The sequence below is a fragment of the Notamacropus eugenii genome, chromosome 7 (assembly GCF_028372415.1).
Source record: "Notamacropus eugenii isolate mMacEug1 chromosome 7, mMacEug1.pri_v2, whole genome shotgun sequence".
Classification (NCBI taxonomy): Eukaryota; Metazoa; Chordata; class Mammalia; order Diprotodontia; family Macropodidae; genus Notamacropus; species Notamacropus eugenii.
The window spans coordinates 15,351,130-15,370,416 of NC_092878.1; the positions used below are offsets into that span (position 1 = coordinate 15,351,130).

Here is a 19,287-nt window from a genome sequence, read left to right on the forward strand (position 1 = left end):
TGGAAATGTGATTAATTTCAAAGAATAATGATCTCACAGTTCCTTTTCTCTTTCCTGATGCTGCTCTTTTTGAGTCCGCTTCAGAACTGGTAGGTGGAAATAGATAAGATTGACTCACATCAAAGATACAACTTCGCACCATGATGACATGTAAAAAGGGGTGAAAGAAGTAGTCTTAGCTTATAACTGTACCTAAGGCCAAGAAGACTTTAATGTTTATTAGAAGTATCTCAGACACCTAAGATATTTGTGTGAATTTTTACTTCAATGATATTCAATTGTTTCATGGTCTTGGAATCTATAACTGACTGAGGTCTTTGACTACTTTAGTCAAAATTATGGGCAAAATTAAAAATTGACATTTAACGTAAATGGAATACAGAAGAAGATAAGAAATAGGAATCAAACTTAAGGGAGTATTTTGGGGTCCAGGTACAGTTTACTCATTTGACATAATTATCATGCTTTCCAAAATTCAGCATCCATCCTGAATTTTTATGGAACTTATGAGAAAAGGTGACTTTTTTACTCTAAGCAAGGCTGATGATGATGATTGCCATTTGTTATTAGGAAAGAGAGTGAAGAAGGAACTAGATCTTCATTGGCACATAATTATATTCATCAGAATTTGGGAAATGTTTATTTTTGATATTAGCTTCAGGAAAAATATAAATGTATTCAGAGAATGAGATGGGATTTATCTGGAGCCTCTGAGAGTTGGGGAGGACAAATGGCTTAAGTAAAGTCTTTCAACTAAAATGGGGGATTCTCAGAAGTAGAAAACACATGAAAATAATTTCCATTTGACTTAGCTTTATTAAGCATATTAGAAGCAAACTTCTGCAGGTGTCTGGAACTTCTAAACATACAGCCAGTCAGCCTTCAAGAATCCTTGAGAGATATCTGCAATAGAGCCAACAAGATGGTGCAATGGATAGAGCACTGGCCCTGAAGTCAAGAGACCCTGAGTTCAAATGTTATCTTAGACACTTTGCTAGCTGTGTCACCACAGGTGAGTCACTTAACCCAGATCACCTTGCAAAGAAAAAAAGATATTAGTCATGATATGTCTAGCTTGTTTCATCCATCCTATACTCTATTAGGTACCTCATACTTTAGATCAGACAGTTAGTTTAGAATAAGTTCTTTGAATCAATTACTGGTTACTCCACACACTGTGTAACTTCAGAGAAATTGCTTAGACTCTCTGAGTCCTAATTTTCTCATCTGTAACATAGGGATAACAATACATGTACTTTTTGTCTTATAAGATGGTTGTGAAGAAAGGGCTTTAATAACTCGTAAATACTGAAGAAGAAAAAAAAGAAAACCCTGATAAATTCGCAAAGTGAGTCAGCCCATTGAAGTAGAAAGGGAATTTGGGAGCAAATTAATAAACTGAGTATTCTTGATTTAAATAATTCATCATTTTGGAGACAGAGAAAAGAACTTACTTAGAGCCTCAATCAGTATCATGCTCTATGAGTACTTTGTGGGCTTGGTAGGATAAAGGTGCACATGACTTATAAGATCAAATCTCACAATAAAAAACAGGAGATCATTATTTACTTGAAAGTGAATTTCGTGTCCATATTGTAGAGGAAGTGAAAGCTGTTTGTCCAATAGCAAACATCTATCTGAATTTTAAAATAAATTCTTCTAAAATCTATAAATATGTGCAAACACATTATATACACATAAATACATATGCATATATACACATACACACATACATATATGTATATATGCACATGCATGCACACATATACATGCATATGTGTATATTTATGTATATATCTAAGTATGTGTGCATATGAATATGTGTATATGCATGTGTGTATGCATGTATATATATTGACATACACATATATCTATGTGTACATATACAAATGTATATATAAATGTATATATACACATGTATATATGTGTATGTGTGTATATGTACCCATACCCCTACATACATACACACAAAATGTTCTCAAAAACCTTAATGTAGTTTTTGCCCCAAGATTTTTGGGATATTCTATATACATTCCTACATATGTACATACATATGCACCTGAACATCCAGGTGTGATTCCATGCATACATGTCGCTATGTGTATGTGTGTATGTAACTACATGATGACTTCCCACATGCCCCCCCCCCCATCCAGGTGCTTTCTCTCTCTTCCCACCTTTATATAGGCATGCAGACTGTTCACACACCTCAAACTTTCTCTTATAATTTCTGTGCTAAAGTCTTTCTATTCGTTTAAGACCCAGTTCATGGTTTACTATTAGATTAAGACTTCCTAAGAACCCTTGGGATATAATGGCAAGTGTACTGGATATGGAATGAGAGGACCTGAATTCAAATTACACTCTTTCTAGTTATTTATTTGTGTGTATTGAAATAAATCCCTTAACTACTCTGGATCTTCCTGTCTTCCTCTATAGAGTAGAGATGATCTTTAAGGTGCTTTCAAACTTTAAAACCTGCGATTATTCTATCCCATTCCTTATGCTTCCCGAAATGTTGGCTAAAGTTGTCGTTCGTTCCTCATATTTTCCTAAAATACTTATCTGTATTTTATAAGTATTTTCTTAAAATGCATATGTCCTATTCCTTTATGGTATTGTACACTAATATATGCACATCACATCTCCTCTACTAGGGTGCAAGTTCCCTACAGGCAAATACTATGTAATATTTAATCTTCGTATCACCAGTTCATAGAAGTTCTTTTTACATGTTAAGGATTAATATTTCCTAAATTGAACAAAATAAAATTGAATTGACCTTAAGCAAATAGGACATGCACTTCTCTCCCAGTTAATTTTTTTCAGTTTGCTTATTTGTGTACCTGGTAATAAAGGACTATAATTGGGGAGGCGGGGCTTATCTTAATAATTATCTTGATTTGATGCTTATCCTGATAGTCAGAATAATTTCCTTTTTTCTATCCTTAGAGTTGACTTTTTCATCTTCAATCTCTATGTTAATCCTGTTCATTTTGTAGTCCATACTCATTCTGCCAGACCTATAAACATTTTTAATAACTATTTGAGCTGATGGAGATAGGAGACAAAGCAGGGATTGGTTGCAAGGAGCCACCACTCACTACTCTTTTGGCTTCCAAATTTTCCCTCTCTGTAATGGTATTTTCCATAGGCCATTTGGCTGGATATTGTTCCTGAGCCAGACCAGTATCTTAGGTTAGGCGAAAAAAAATATAATTGTCCCTTCAGACTCTTTATACCCCTAGTAGCAATTTCTTTCTTCCTAGGGAGTATTAGTAATATGTTAATGAAATTTTTACTCAGTCATACTGGGATATTCCAAAAACATTTGGTTATCTAATGACCAAGTTGAGTTTTTAGTTGAGTTAAAATTGACAAGCACTGTTTACCCTTCTTCCCATCTCTTTATTCAATTTTTTTAAAAAAGGAAAAATGAAACTTGTATTTCACATGTTAAACATAGCCTAAAAAAATTAACTTAGGAAACACTTTCTGGAAAGTGGTCTATAATTATCAGGTGTAAAAATATAGAAGAACAAATAATAACCTCCAAATATTACATGAATTATTAATTCTTTAAGTATTGAAAAGTTCTTTAACAATATGAGTCTGTGCTGTACACAAAGAACACGTGTGGTTGGACGGAATTTGCATTCAGGAAAGAAAACTTTCAAAGAATTTCCCCCCTCCAAACTTAATAATTTTAAAGACATTTATAGTTAGAGACGGAGTCGGGGAAGAGAGACACAGGTATTCCTAATTGTGTAACATGGCTTCTCTATCTTGTTCTAGGCAGTTTGAGAGAAGTTTAAACGGAAAAAATAAGTCAGGAAGGTTCTGAAAAAAGGACTGTGAAAGTTCTTCCACTGTTTTCCTACCTAGTAAGAAGTAGAAGTTTCTTGTTCCTTTCTCTTTTCCCTTTGTTCTTCCTTTTTTTGGAACTCAAGAAGAACTTGAGAGGAACTCAATTTTTTTTTTTATGTTATTCTTCATCTTGTTTTTAATTGTGTTACATCAGCATAATTTTTCTAGTATCTTCTTATTTGATGACCACATGCAAAGACGATTTTTGACTCAGATTATAAAATTTGGTGTTGTGGGATTCAGATCACCTGAAACAATGTGGTACAATACAGAATGCAGTTTTACAACTTTGCTTTGATGCATAATCACAGTTCAAGTGCAATTCACAACATGCTTAGTTGCACTAAATATCCCTAAAACGTGGTACTGACCTGGTCACTATCTTAACCAGAAATCACCAGACCTGGTGATATCATTGGTTTAAGGATGCCTCAACACTGAAATTTCTTCCACTCTTGTAGATTAGGATCTCAGTGAAATTGGCATCTCGATGAGGTATTAAGTCAAATCAGCAACATTTACTAAACTTAATTTGTATGCCAGACACTGTGTTAAGTGCTAGGGGTACAAAGAAAGGCAAAAATAGCCCCACTCTCAAGTGACTTGCCCATGACCATATAGTCACTACATGTCAGACGTAGAACTGAAATCAAGCTCTTCCTGACCCTTACTGGTTATTTTTGCAAGATATCAAGCTGTCTTCATGATTCGTTATGACTGACTAGATGAAGTATAAACTTTTTTTCACATTGAAGACCTCCAGAAGCTAGATGTTACCAATTTCGCTTAACATTATCTCCCTTCACGGTCTTTAATTTTTTTTAATTGACCAAGCCAATCATTTGGTCGTAATTATATTTACTGCATATATAAAAATACACATTACATGCTACAAAAATTTTTTAAAATATTTTAACATTTAAGAAAGTGTATAGTGTTATAATACAATGGTACATATTTATATTTTGTTTCAAATTAGTTTACTTATCACTCTTTCCAAACCATTAACAGTGAAATGTTACTAAAAGATAATTAAAATATATAAAATAATTAAAAATTATCTATTTGCATTATTAGAATTCCAACAAATTAACCAGAATTAATCATGTCAAACACTAATATTGAAAGAATGGACTTTGCCGAAACAATATTATGTAAAATAGTAGCATTCAATTTACTTTTACTTTTACTCTGTGATGTAATGCACATTTGCAATTAAATAGTGTACTAATATTTTGCTTTTAGAGAGTACTTATAAAATACATTTGATCTGTTTAAGTCCAACAACTGTCCATGCACAGTCAAATCTTAATGCTACAATAGAAGAATCCCTACTTTTATGGTCACAGAAAACCAATCGGTCTTTAAATTTCAGATAAACTGTATAACAACACTTTCCCAATCTCATCCTGCCCTCTCCTTCGTCTATGCAACTTCCAAGGCTGTCTTACATTTCTGAAAATATTCCCTCATCTTGTCCAGCCTTAACTCAAAAACTTATTTCTGATGCTGCCAGGAAGCCTTTTCTGAATCTTGGCAGCTGAAAATGGAGAATTAATTATTCCTCCTGTAATTTTCTTGGAATGTTTTGCCTGGATCCCCCATTTGCCTCCATCACATTCAACTTTGTTTCATATTTACCTGTGTTCTTTCTGTCTTTTGCCTGTTAGATTACAATCTCCGTGTAGTCAAGGATTGGGTTACTTTTGATGTCTGTATTTCCAGTGTCTTGTTCCCTTTTATAGACGTGCTGAATTGAAGAGACAATGTGTCTTTGTGAGTAGAAAATGAGGACTTGGAGTTAGGAAGACCTAGGTTTAAATTATGCCTCTGACATGTAATGGTAGTATGACCTTCGATAAGTCACTTAAAACTCAATGAGTCCCTCTCTTCCTTTGGGATGCAACTCAAGAGCAATTTTCCGGGTGAAGCTTTTCCTGATCTGTCCAACTGCTGTTACTCTTCCAGCTGACCGTGTATATAAGTATTATATATGTTTATATATTAATTCTCTATTCATGCTTCATATTTTATATATATTTGTCATTCCCCTCATCCCCATTAGACGGTGAGTCCATTGTGAGTAGGGATTTCTTGATTCTTTGCACTTGTATCTCTGTCACATGATACAGAGTACTTGGCACATGTAAGCACTTTATAAATACTCACTGATGGATGAAATTTGTAGGCCCTACACAACTTTTTGATTCTTAGTTGCAGAGAAAGTATGAAGATATACAGGAAGCTTCTCACCATATATATACACACGCATACATATTACATATACACGTGTAGTTACATATCACATAACTATATTATATGTATTACAGCTATACACACTAATAGGTTTGTAAATATACACATATTGACATTTTATATGGGGGTATATGTATACATATATATATACATATATATATATATATGCATGTAGATAATGTTTATATAGTTAACTATATGAGTGTAATCACAGACCTAATCCGTATTCCTTTTAGAATGAATTTCATTTTGCAGTAAAGAAAAAGGGGGAGAGAGAAGTCATCCTTTAATGCAGTGAATAAACCCACGCTATCTTTTTTTCTTCTAGCTAACTTCAGCACTCTGAGTTCTATAAATGAAGTGGAGCAACAAGTCAGTGGTGACTGAGTTCATTCTTTTGGGTCTGTCTAGTTCTTGGGAACTCCAGCTTTTGCTTTTCTTTGTCTTCTCTGTTTTTTATGGAGCTGCTGTGCTGGGCAATCTGCTTATTATCCTCACAGTCATTACAGACTCTCGCCTGCACTCCCCCATGTACTTCCTCCTTGGTAATCTCTCCTTCATTGATGTGTGTCAGGCTACCTTTGCCACCCCTAAAATGATTGCTGATTTCCTCAATGAGCACAAGACCATCACCTTTGAGGGCTGCATGACTCAAATTTTTTTCCTGCATGTATTTGGGGGAAGTGAAATGGTTCTTCTTGTAGGGATGGCCTATGACAGGTACATTGCTATATGCAGACCTCTTCACTATATGACCATCATGAGTCACCGTGTGTGCACAGCTTTTGTGGGGGTCTCATGGGCTATTGGTATCCTACACTCAGCATTCCACTTGGCTTTCACAGTGAACTTGCCTTTCTGTGGTCCCAACCAGGTGGACAATTTCTTCTGTGACCTTCCCCTAGTGATCAAACTTGCATGTTTAGACACCTACTTTCTTGAGATCATGGTGCTGATTAATAGTGGCCTGCTATCCCTCATCTGCTTTATCCTTTTATTGATTTCTTACACAGTCATCCTTGTCACTGTCCAACATCGATCCTCTAGGGGGACCTCAAAAGCACTTTCCACACTCTCTGCCCATGTTACTGTTGTGCTACTTTTCTTTGGGCCACTGCTCTTCATCTATATTTGGCCTTTTGACAGTTTTCCCATTGACAAGTTTATCTCTGTATGTTTTGCTGTCTTTACTCCATTCTTAAACCCAATCATTTATACTCTGAGGAATGAAGAGGTGAAGGCAGCCATGAGAAAACTGAGGAATCGGCACATAGCATCCCACCAGATGTCCTAGGATACCACTATGGTGAGGCACCATCATTCCTGAGAAGCCCAAACTCTCTTTTTTTGTTTCTATAGGTTGTGTTAATCATCACACTTCTGTTGTTACAGTTGAATTCTGGACATTATAGGGATCCCCTCTGTAAAATCCTCTTAAAGAGTTCATTGTTTTGTGGTTTCAGATGTATAACATGAGTCATTGTAGTGCAATAATATGTGATAATAAAATCATAGAGCTGGAAATGACTTTCGAGGTCAATCATCCAGTCAAATCCTTTTGTTTGCCTGATAAGAGAAAGGAAATAAACATTTACATAGTGCCTGTTGTATGCCAGACACATGCTTTACAAATATTATCTTATTTAATGCTCACAACAACCCTGCCAAATAAATGCTGTTATTATCCCCATTTTACAACTGAAGAAACTGAGGCAATCAAGTTAAGTGAGTTGCACAGCATTACACATCTAGTAAGTGTCATAGACTGGATTTGAACTCAAGTCTTCTGGACTCCAGGCCCAGTGCTCTACTTAGTATAACACCTAGCTGCCTCAGGAAATATCCAATGTTAAAGAAAAGATGAGAACTCATGGCACTTCTGGCTGCTAAGAGGACAGATTAAGAAGTAAGTTGCTTTCATTCTCTCTTATTGAGTACTTTTTAAAATTTATTAAGTTTTAGTTTTCAATATTAATTTCCACAACATTTTGAGTTCCAAAATTTTCCCCATCTGTCCCCTCTTCACACTCCAAGACAATGTGCATTCTGATTGTCCCTTTACCCAATCTGCTCTCCCTTCTATCTCAACCCTCCCTTCCTTCATCCCCATCTCCTCCATTTTCTTACAGTGCAAGATAAATTTCTATGCCCCATTGCCTCTATATCTCATTTCCCAGGTGCATGTAAAAACAATTATTAATATTTGTTTTTAAAACTTTGAGTTCCACCTTCTCTCTTTTCCTCCCTCCCAACCTATCCCTATTGAGAAGGGAAGCAATTCAATATATGTTACAAGTGTGCAAAAGTTATGCAAAAGACTTCCCTAGAAGTCATATTATGAAAGACTCACTATATTTACCTCCATCCTATTCTGCCCCCTCATTTATTCTACTCTCTCTTTTGACCCTCTCTCTCCTTGAAAGAGTTTACTTCTAATTACCCCCTCCTCCAATTTGCCCTCCCTTCTATCATTCCCCCGCTCTCTGCTTCTCCCCTTTTATCCTCCTTTCCTGTAGTGTAAGACAGATTTTCAGAGCAAATTGAGTGTGCATATTATTCCCTCATTAAGCCAAATGTGATGAAAGTAAGCTTCACTTTTTCTCTCTCAGTTCCCCCCTCTTCCCCTCCTTTGAAAAAAGCTTTTTCTTGCCTCTTTTATGAGAGAGATAATTTTCCCCATTCTATTTCATCCTTTCTCCTCCTAATATATTCCGCTTTCACCCTTTAATTTCATTTTTTCAGATATCATCCCTTCCTATTCAACTAACCCTGTGCCCTCTGTCTATATGTATATAATCCTTCCAACTGTCCAAATACTGAGAAAACTCTCAAGAGTTCCAAATATTATCTTTCCATGTACTAATATCAGCAGTTCATCTTAATGAGTCCCTCATGCTTTTTCTTTCTTGTTTACCTTTTCGTGCTTCTTTTGATTCTTGTGTTTGAAAGTTAAATTTTCTTTTGAGCACTGGTCTTTTCATCAAGAGTTCTTGAAATTCCTTTATTTCATTTAATGACAGTATTTTACCCTGAAGTATTATACTCAGTTGTGCTGTGTAGGTGATTCTTGGTTTTAATCCTAGCTCTTTTGATCTCTGGAATATATTCCAAGCCCTTGGACCCCATAATGTGGAAGCATTTGGGATCGTGAAGTCTGGAAACCACCACAGGTGTGAGAGATTCAGTCCCTTCAGGGCCTGCTCAGGGCCCCTCTGTGCCAGCTTGGCCCATGCTGGACTGTGTTGTGCTCTGAGTGCAATAGTAAGAGACACTTCCAAGTGATCTTCCAGGCTTTCTTTGGATGGAGATTTACTTCATTTCATCTTTCTGTGAGTTCTGCAACTCCAGAATTGAGTCATTTTTACAGGTATTTGGTTGGGCTTGGGGGTGCACTCTAGAAATCTATGCTGTTCCTCTGAAATCTTCAATCTGACACCCCCCCTTACTGACTTCCAAAAACCCAGAAAATATCACCCAACAAAAAAACTCTGGAATAGCTGAACCAGCAGAAAGACAGGGTACAGCAGCCTTGTAGTCCAGAAAGCCTGGGGAATTAAGGGAAAAGGTCTCTATCACTCTAGGGGAAGGAGAGCAGTACAGGAAGGGAGACATCCCATCATAGCAGTGGCAAGCCCCACCTTAGCAAATCAGAGGGAGATCCTGAGCCCCAGGATGCTGGAATAGGCAAGCAGCAAAGCCAGGACATTCAGAGTAACTTGGCAAAGGGGGGGAGGGGGTTGTGAACTGGTAGGCTCCAGCTTGGAAAACCACCATATGCACTGGCAAGCAGGCATTCTCCAGGAACTAAACTTCCAGGGCTTCAAGTCATATCAAGTGTACAACTGCCTTCCAGGGACCAGACTCCCCCCCCCCACCCCCCACTCAAGCGCTTCAGTGTTCCAGACCATAAATGAGCACCAGGGAAGTTTCTGGACCCTTGCAGCCCCCAGCTGCATGCACGTGAGGCCACAGCACACAAAACCAGGACGCAGGTCCCTGGCCCCCAGCACATAAAGATTGGTTAGTGTCCCTTGTGCTTCAGCAGGAGGGCTCAAGTTTAAAGGCCAGGAAATAGGCAAACACAATAAGCAAAAAGTAGAATTGGGCAATAGCCATAGATTCTTATTAAGGGGCTGGAAATATCAACACAGAAATTCAAAAGACAGCAACTTTGTCAATATACTCACATCTACAACCTTAAAGTGGAATATAAAGTTGTTGCCAGCCCAAAAAACCTTCTTGGAAGAGCTCAAGAAGGATTTTAAAAATAAATTTTAGAAAAAAAATTGAGAAAAGAAAGGAGAGGTATATAAAAGAGTAAATAGCTTGGAAAAGGAAGGACAAAGTTGCATGTAACAACTACTTGCTATCTTGACCCTGCAGGCCAACATTCGGGGGTGAGTTGGAATCCTCTTGCAAGAGATGTTTAAATGTTCAGTGTGAGCATTTAGGGCTTAGAAATCATCAAACTAGAAATCAGCTTAACTTATTGTTTTCTTGAGTTCTTAGACTTAAGAAAGTGGTAGAAAAAAGCGTTAATCTACAGGTTAAACTTATAAGTGTGTCAGAGAGCTCGTGGTTAGATATGAACCAGCATCTTGCCAGCAGAAGGTGTTACAAGGGCTGCATAAGTAAAAGCTAAATGCACAGTACCATGGAGTAGCAGAATTTCTAGCAATTAAACATACATTTTGGGGCAATGATCATTCTGGAGGATGTCAGAGAAGAAAGAATGTCTTTTCTAGCATTTCCACTAAGGCTGTACTATATGTTTGGATATTGGTCAAAGTTTTCATGTTTACAGTTGATCTATAAATACTGGATTGAAATAAGAATCAAATCTGATGGTTTTTAAATTACTTGGTCTATTAGTGAAGAGAAGAATAAAGGACAAAGAAGCCTATTTTTTTCTGACTCAGCCTGATCATTGAAGAAAAATGCTTCATCTTACCTAAATAATTCAGATTATGACATCAACAGCCCCTCTCACCTCAGTTGTGGAAATATGACCGATCTGTGTTAGCAACAAAAGTTGGGAATAATAAAAGAATCATCTGTGATTGCGCTTATTTACTCTAGATACTACATTTGTAGCACTTGAGGTCCTTTAGGACAGGGACACTTTTTGCTTTGTTTTTTCTTTTCATTTTTGTATTCATACTATCTAACAGTGCCTTGTACATAATAAATATTTTTAAATTTATTTTTTGAAAATGTTTTATTCATTTTAAGCAAATACAGAATGAGAAAAGAAAAATCATTGTTATGGACAAAGCATAACCCATGGGAGGATTCAATATAAAACAATGAATTTGCATTTCAAGGACACCTTTTAATAAATACTATACATTGTTTTCAAAGCGGCTCATCTTTTCTTTGTTTCCTTATAAGTCTTCTTTTGTTTTCTACTGTGCACTTTTTACTTTATTTTCCCCTTCCTCTCTCCTATCCTAAAGAAGGCTACAATTATGAGAAGTTAGTTTTATCTACTATGGTCAAATTTAAAATTCTGTGGAGGTTAAACAGATCCTTTGGCTCTTAAAGGAAGAAATCAGAGACAGTACGAGTGGTAAGGAAAAATAAATTTATTGTTAGTACTTCTTAGTACTTTACTACATAAAACTCTTTTTTTTTTTTTCATAGACAAAACCAGACATAAGAAACTGCTTATGACTCTGGAGATCATGGTCTATTTTTCTCCACATTCATATTAGAATCCATATTACCTCATCACAATGGCAGTTGTATCTGAAATAAGCTCTTTGCATTAACTGGTTCCCTGAAGGTTTATTTTAAGTATTTAAGAACTTAAGGGTTCCCTCGTTTTGATGGTCATAAAAGTAAGGAATATTGCATTCTACTGTTATGTAGTGAGTTCAAGAGCAAAAGAAACCTAAAGCTGCCCCCTAATGTTAGGGAAATAACTAACTAGGGACCTGGAGACCAAGCTGTACCTCCACCACTTTGTTGAAGCAGGGACTCTGTAACATTCTCACATGCTAAACATTGCGGAGTCAGCAGGAAAGCTGGAATAACAAAAATTCAGAAAAGTAAGACAAATTAAAAACGAAATCTTAATGGAGTTAGAAAAAAGGCATAGCCCAGGATCTTATCATAAAGTACAAATGAATGTTTAAATGCAATTTAATTGAAAAAAAGATGGATTTATTAAAGATAAACTGTTTACATTCATTCATGGGAAGATGATGCTTGTACCTCCTAATAAATTTGCTATTTTTAAGGCAGTTAGGAGTATACTTAGAGTGCACAGAAGTGAATTAATTAAGGTAGTATGACATCCCCAAATATAAAATTAAGGCATGAGGAAGAGTAATGACGCACTGGGAGAGGGGGAAAGGGAGAGGTAGAGTGGGGTAAATTATTTCCCATAAAAGAGCTGGAAAAGAGCTTTTTTGGTAGAAGGTGATAGTGGGTGGGAGGCAATGACAGGCAGTATTTGAATCTTTTCTCATTGGAATTGGCTCAAAAAGGGGGAAATATACACACTCAGTTGGTTATAGAAATCTATTTTACCCACAGTGCAGGAAGAGGGGATGAGGATCCTAGGAACCGAGGACTGGTAGAAAGGAATGTGAATTTGGTGAAGGTGTTCAGAAACAAAACATTTTTGAAGACAGGAAATGTAGAGAGAGGAAGATGAGAGAGACAGAGACAGAGGGACAGAGAGAGACAGAGACAGAGAGAGAGAGAGAAAGAGAGAGAGAGAGAGAGAAAGAGAGAGAGAGAAGGAGAGAGAGAGAGAAAGAAAGAGATAGAGAGAGAAAGAAAGGGACAGAGAGAGACAGAGAGAGAGGGAGGGAGAAAGGGAGAAACAAGGGAGTAAAATACAATGTAGGTAAAAGCACCATTATCATAATTGTAAGTTTGAATGAGATGAACTTACCCATAAAATGGAAGTAGATAGCAGAATGAATTACATAATTTAGACGTAAATCTTGATGTCATAAGCTAATTAGAAAAACAGGATAATTTATATTTTAGATCTATGGATAAGCAAAGAATTTATGACCAAAGAAGATATGGATTTATGGGATATAAAATGGGTAATTTTGATTATATCAAATTAAAAAACTTTTGCACATATGTGTAACCTATATACATGTTGCTTGACATCTTACAGAGGGCAGAAATTGGAGGAGGATGAAATTTGGAATTCAAATTTAAAAAAAAATAATATTAAACATGTTTTAAAAATAATTTTAAAAATACACTATTAAAAAGTTTTGCCCAAACAAAGCCACGATAGCCAAGTCAGAAAGAAAAGCAAAAAAAAAAAAACTGGAAAAAATTACAAGTTTTTCTGATAAAATTCTCATTTGTCAAGTATATAGAATTTATAAGAATACAAGTAATTATTCAATTGATGAAAGGTCAAAGTATAGGAATGGGCAGTTTTTATTTTTATTTATTTATTTTTAGTTTTCAACACTTATTTCCACAAGATTTTGAGTTCCAAATTTTCTCCCATCCCTTCCCTCCCCCAGCCAAAAACACCATGCATTCTGATTACCCCTTCCCTCAATCTGCTCTCCCTTCTATCACACCCCTCCTGTCCCTTCTCCCTACTTTCTCTCTTTCCTTGTGGGCCAAGATAGATTCCTATACCCCATTACCTGTATTTCCTATTTCCCAGTTGCATGCAAAAACAATTATCAACATTTATTCCTTAAACTTGAGTTCTAACTTCTCTCCCTTCCTCCTTCTTCTCTCATCCTCATTGAGAAGGGAAACAATTCAATCTAGCCAATATATGTGTAGTTTTGCTAAAGACTTCCAAAATAATCATGTTGGGAAAGACGAATTATATTTCCCTCCATCCTATTATGCTCCCTATTTATTCAATTCCCTCTTTAGACCTTGTCCCTCCCCTAAAATTATTACTTCTTATCACTCCCTCCTCTCATTTGTCCTCCTTTCTGTCATTCCTTCATCCCACTTATCCCCTTTTCCCCTACTTTCCTGTGGTATAAGATAGATTTTCAGACCAAATTAAGCATACATCTTATTTCCTCCTTAAACCAAATGAGATGAGAGTAAGCTTCACTTTTTCCCTTTCACCTTCCCCCTTTTCTCCTTCTTTGAAAAAAGCCTTTACTTGACTGTATTGTGAGAGATAATTTGCCCCATTCTCTCTCTCCTTTTTTTTCTCCCAATATATTCCTCTCTCACATCTTAATTTTATCTTTTTAGATATAATCCTTTCCTATTCAACTCACCGTGTGCCCTGTCTCTCTCTCTCTGTCTCTCTGTCTCTCTCTGTCACTCTCTGTTTCTGCCTGTCTCTCTCTGTCTCTGTCTCTCTCTTTCTCTCTCTCTCTATATTTATATATATGTATGCATGCATGCATGTATGTATATGTGTGTGTATGTATGATCCCTCCAACTAGCGAAATACTGAAAAAAGTTTCAAGAGTTAAAGCTATTATCTTTCCATGTAGGAATGTAAACACTTCAACTTTAGTAAGTCCCTTGTTTACCTTTTTACCTTTCCTGTTTACCTTTTCATACTTCTCTTGATTCTTGTGCTTGAAAGTCAAATTTTCTATTCAGTTCTGGTCTTTTCAACAAGAATGTCTGAAAATCCTCTATTTCATTGAATGACCAATGTTTCCCCTGAAGCATTATACTCAGTTTTGCTGGATAGGTCATTCTTGGCTTTAATCCTAGTTTCTTTGACTTCCAGAATAACATATTCTAATCCTATGATCCCTTAATGAAGAAGCTGCTACATCTTGTGTTATCCAGATTGTATTCTGACAATACTAAAATTGGTTCTTTATTGCTGCCTGCAATGATTTCTCCTTCACCTGGGAACTCTGAAATTTCCCTACATTATTCCTAGGAGTTTTTCTTTTCAGATCTCTTTCAGGAGGTGATGGCTGGATTCTTTCAATATTTATTTTATCCTTTGGTTCTAGAACGTCAGGGCAGTTTTCCTTGATAATTTCATGAAAGGTGATGCATAACTTCTTCTTTTTAGATTACGGCTTTCAGGTCGTCCCATAACTTTTAATTGTTTCTCTTGGATCTATTTTCCAAGTCAACTGTTTTTCCAATGAGACATTTCACATTGTCTTCTATTTTTTCATTCTTTGGTTTTGTTTCGTAATTTCTTGGTTTCTCATAATGTTATTAGCTTCCATCTGCTCCATTCCAATTTTTAAAGAACTATTTTCTTCAATGATCTTTTGAACCTCCTTTTCCATTTGTCTACTTCTGTTTTTTAAAGCATTCTTCCCCTCATTGGCTTTTTGGGCTTCTTTTGCCATTTGAATTAGTCTATTTGTAAAGGTGTTATTTTCTTCAGCATTTTGGGGGGTCTCTTTTAGCAAGCTGTTGACCCGGTTTTCATGATTTTCTTGCATTTCTCTCATTTGCCTTCTCAATTTTTCCTCCACCTCTCTTACCTGATTTTCAAAATGTTTTTTGAGCTCTTCCATGGCCTCAGACCATTGCATGTTGATTTTGGAGGTTTTGGATTAGGAAGCCTTGACTTTCATGTCTTCCTCTTATGGTATGCATTGTTCTTCCTCAACTGAAAGGATGGAAGAAAATACCTGTTCACCTAAAAAGTCACCTTCTATCATCTTACTTTTCCTCTTTTTGGGCATTTTCCCAGTCAGTTACTTGAATTTTGAGTCCTTTGGCAAGAGGAGGGTATACTCTGGGAACCTGTAACTTTTCAGTTCCTCCAAACTGACAAAACAAAAGGAGAGGAGTTTACACCTCTCTGGTCTCTGCTCTGGTCTGGGAGGTAACATAACTTTTCTGTTCACTATCTGCAAGTATAATTGGCTTTCCTGAGCCACCAGCAGCTCCAACATGCCAGCACTCTTCCTCACCCCAGGAGAGCTACTCCAGGCTGAGACCTACATCAGCTGCTCTATTCCCCCAGTGGCAAGCCAAGGGATCCAAAAATGGACGCTGATGCTACTGCTACCTCCTGGAGACAGGGACAGGGGAGGACCCTTCTCCCTTCTCACCCAAGTGAGGAAGCTTCTCCCTGACCTTTGAAGCTGTCTTTGGTTTTTGTGAGTTGAGGGATCTTGCAACTCACAGCTACTGCTGGGAATTCCACACCTGTGGCCTGCTGCAGGCCTGTTCCTGCCAGCGTTGAGCAGCCAAGGTTGGTCTGGTCTCCGTGGGCTGTGCTTCACCCTGGGCCTCATACAATAGACCTTGCCTCTTGGCCTTCCATGCTATCTTGGGCTGGAAATCTCTTTCACTCTGTCGTTTTGTGGCTTCTTCTGCTCTAGAGTTTGTTTAGAGTCATTTTTATAGGTATTGTTTGGGCTGTGGGGGAAGAGGAAGAGTAGGTGCATCTTTCTACTCTGTCATTTGGCTCTGCCCCAAATGGCCAGTTTATAGAGAAAGAAATCAAAGCTACTTAATAGTTGTATGAAAAAATGCTCTGAAAGTCATCACTGACTAGTGAAATGCAAATTAACACAACTCTGAGATAGCACTTCATATCTATCAGATTTTCCAACATCAAGAAGCAAAGAAAAAGAAAATGATAAGTGTTGGAGGAGATGTGGGAAAATTGGAACATTAAAGTATTGTTGGTAGAGTTGTGAACTGATCCAACCATTCTGGAGAACAATTTAAAACTATACTCAAAGAACTATTACACTATGTGTATTTTTTCATCCAACAATAGCACTACTAAGTCTGTATCCCAAAAGGTGTTTTTTTATTTAATTGATTTATTTGTTTTCAGTTTTCAACAATCACTTTCATAAGTCTTAAATTTTCTTTCCCTCCTTTCCTCTTTCCTGCCTGAGATGACTTGAAATCTTATAGAGGTTCTACACATACATTCTTATTAAATTCATTTTCACATTAGTCATGCTGTATAGAAGAATTAAAAAGAATGGAAGGAACCATGAGAAAAACCAAACCAAAACAAAACATAACACTAGATAAAACAGTCTGATTCATTCTGTGTTTTGATTTCACAGTCCTTTCTCTGGATGTGGATGGCATTTTTGCCTCAATAGTAATTTGGAAATGTTTTAGGGTCCTCACATTGCTTTGAAGAGTTTAGTCTATCAGAAACAGTCTTGCACATTGTGGCTGTTATAGTGCATGATGTTCTCCTGGTTCTGCTCATTTCTCTTAGTATCAGCTCATATAAGGCAGTCCACGTTCTTCTTCAGTCCAACTGTTATTATTTCTTATAGCATAGCAGCATTCTGTTACATTCATATACCAGAACTTCAGTCGTGGCCCAATCATTGAGCATCCCCTCAATTTCCAATTCTTGGCCACCAAAAAAGAGCTGCTATAAACACTTTTGTACATATGGGACCCTTTCACATTTTTATCATCTCTTTAGGATACAGCCCCAGAAGTGGGTAAAAGGGTATGCACATTTTTGCAGCACTTTTGGCAGAATTCCAAATTACTCTCCAGAAAGGTTGGATCATCTCACTCTACCACCAACAATAAATTAGTGTTCCAACTCTCCCACATCTTCTCCAACATCTATCAACTTCTTGTATTGTCATGTTATCCAATTTGTTAGGTGTGAAGTGTCACCTCAGAGTTGTTTTAATTTGTGTCTCTCCAACCAATTGTGATTTAGAGGATTTTTTCATGTGAATATACATAGCTTTAATTTCTTCCTCTAAAAATAGAATATTCATATCATTTGACCATTTGTCAATTAGGGAATGACTTGCATTCCTGCACATTTAATTCAGTTCTATATATATATTTTAGCAATGAGGCTTTTATCACAGACACTAGCTGCACAATTCTTTTGCAGTTTCCTGCTTCCCTCCCAATCTTGATTGCATTGGGTTTGTTTATGCAAACCTTTTCAATTTCATAAAATCAGAATTATCCATTTTGCACTTCGTAATGTTCTCTGTCTCTTTTTTGATCTTAACTTTCTCCATCCTCCATAAATCTGACAAATACATTAACCCTTGCACCCTTAATTTGTGTACATTATCAGCCTTTATACCTCGATCCTTTAGTACCTATTTGGTCTTTATTCTTGTGTATGCTACCAGGCATTACTCTATGTCTAATTTTTGCCACACTATTCTCTAGTTTTCCAAGCAATTTTTGTCACATAGTGAATTATTAACTCAGAAGCTGGGGTACTTGGGTTTATTAATCAGTAGATTGCTACAGTCATTGACTGTTGTATCTTACATACCTAATCTATTCCATTGAGCCATCACTCTGTTTCTTAACCAGTACTAAGTAGTTTTGATGATTGCTGCTTTATAATACAATTTAAGATCTAGTAGAGCTAGGTTACCTTCCTCTGTATGTATTTTCTTTAATTCAAGCATGTTTTCTTTGCATTGATAAATATGAATTGTGCGTGGCAATATGTACATATCATTGCCACTCTGTGAAAAGTAGGTGTCTTGTAAAAAGCTTAAGTCATCAAGCAAAACTAAAAATATCTTCATATTATCTGAAGACACACATAAAATTCCATACCTGTAGTACTGATCTACCAATCTATTTGTTTAAAACTATAAATTTATTTTCCCTTTCTCTTCCCACCTAAATTCTTTGTAAGAAACATATCTAGTCAAGCAAAACAAATTCCCTTATGGGTTGTATTCTCTTTCTCTTTTTTCTCTGCTTTAAATATGCATGCATACATACACACACATATATATGTGCATATGTGTGTATATACATGTATATGTGTGTATATATGCATGTATATGTATATAAATTTATATTCTTCTTGAAATCCATCACTTATTTGTCAAGGAAGACATGTTTTATCATGGGTTCTCTGGAATGATTCATGTTCATTTTATTGATAGTAGGTTTTACAGCTTTCATAATACTATGTTTATACAGTGCTTCTTATCATAGAAATTGTTCTTTTGGTTTTACTTAGTTGAATCTACATCATTTCATATACCTTTCCATGTCTTTTGGAAATCATTCATTTCATCATTTTTATAGCATAAGAGCATTCTATCACATTCACAAACCACCACTTATTTACATCATACACAAGTTAGAGAAAGATACAAAAAATTACCTATAATATCTATGGAAAACAAAAAAAAGATTTCTCAACTAAACAAAGGATACGAAGGATGATAGAAGTGTAAACAGGTAATTTGGTTACATAAAATGAAAAGACTCTGCACAAGAAAA

General features: G+C 36.3%; 2 protein-coding genes across 3 annotated transcripts in view; both read left to right on the forward strand.

Annotated features, from left to right (window-relative positions):
* The window catches only part of LOC140513380 (olfactory receptor 4Q2-like), a 90,314-nt gene that overhangs the window by 51,884 nt on the left and 19,143 nt on the right, over window positions 1–19,287 (forward strand). The window lies entirely within an intron of this gene.
* On the forward strand, window positions 6,410–7,417 carry LOC140513099 (olfactory receptor 4K1-like). The gene has a single exon (XM_072622422.1). It carries the CDS (start codon window positions 6,479–6,481, stop codon window positions 7,415–7,417), a length of 939 nt encoding a protein of 312 aa, XP_072478523.1. The 5' UTR covers window positions 6,410–6,478.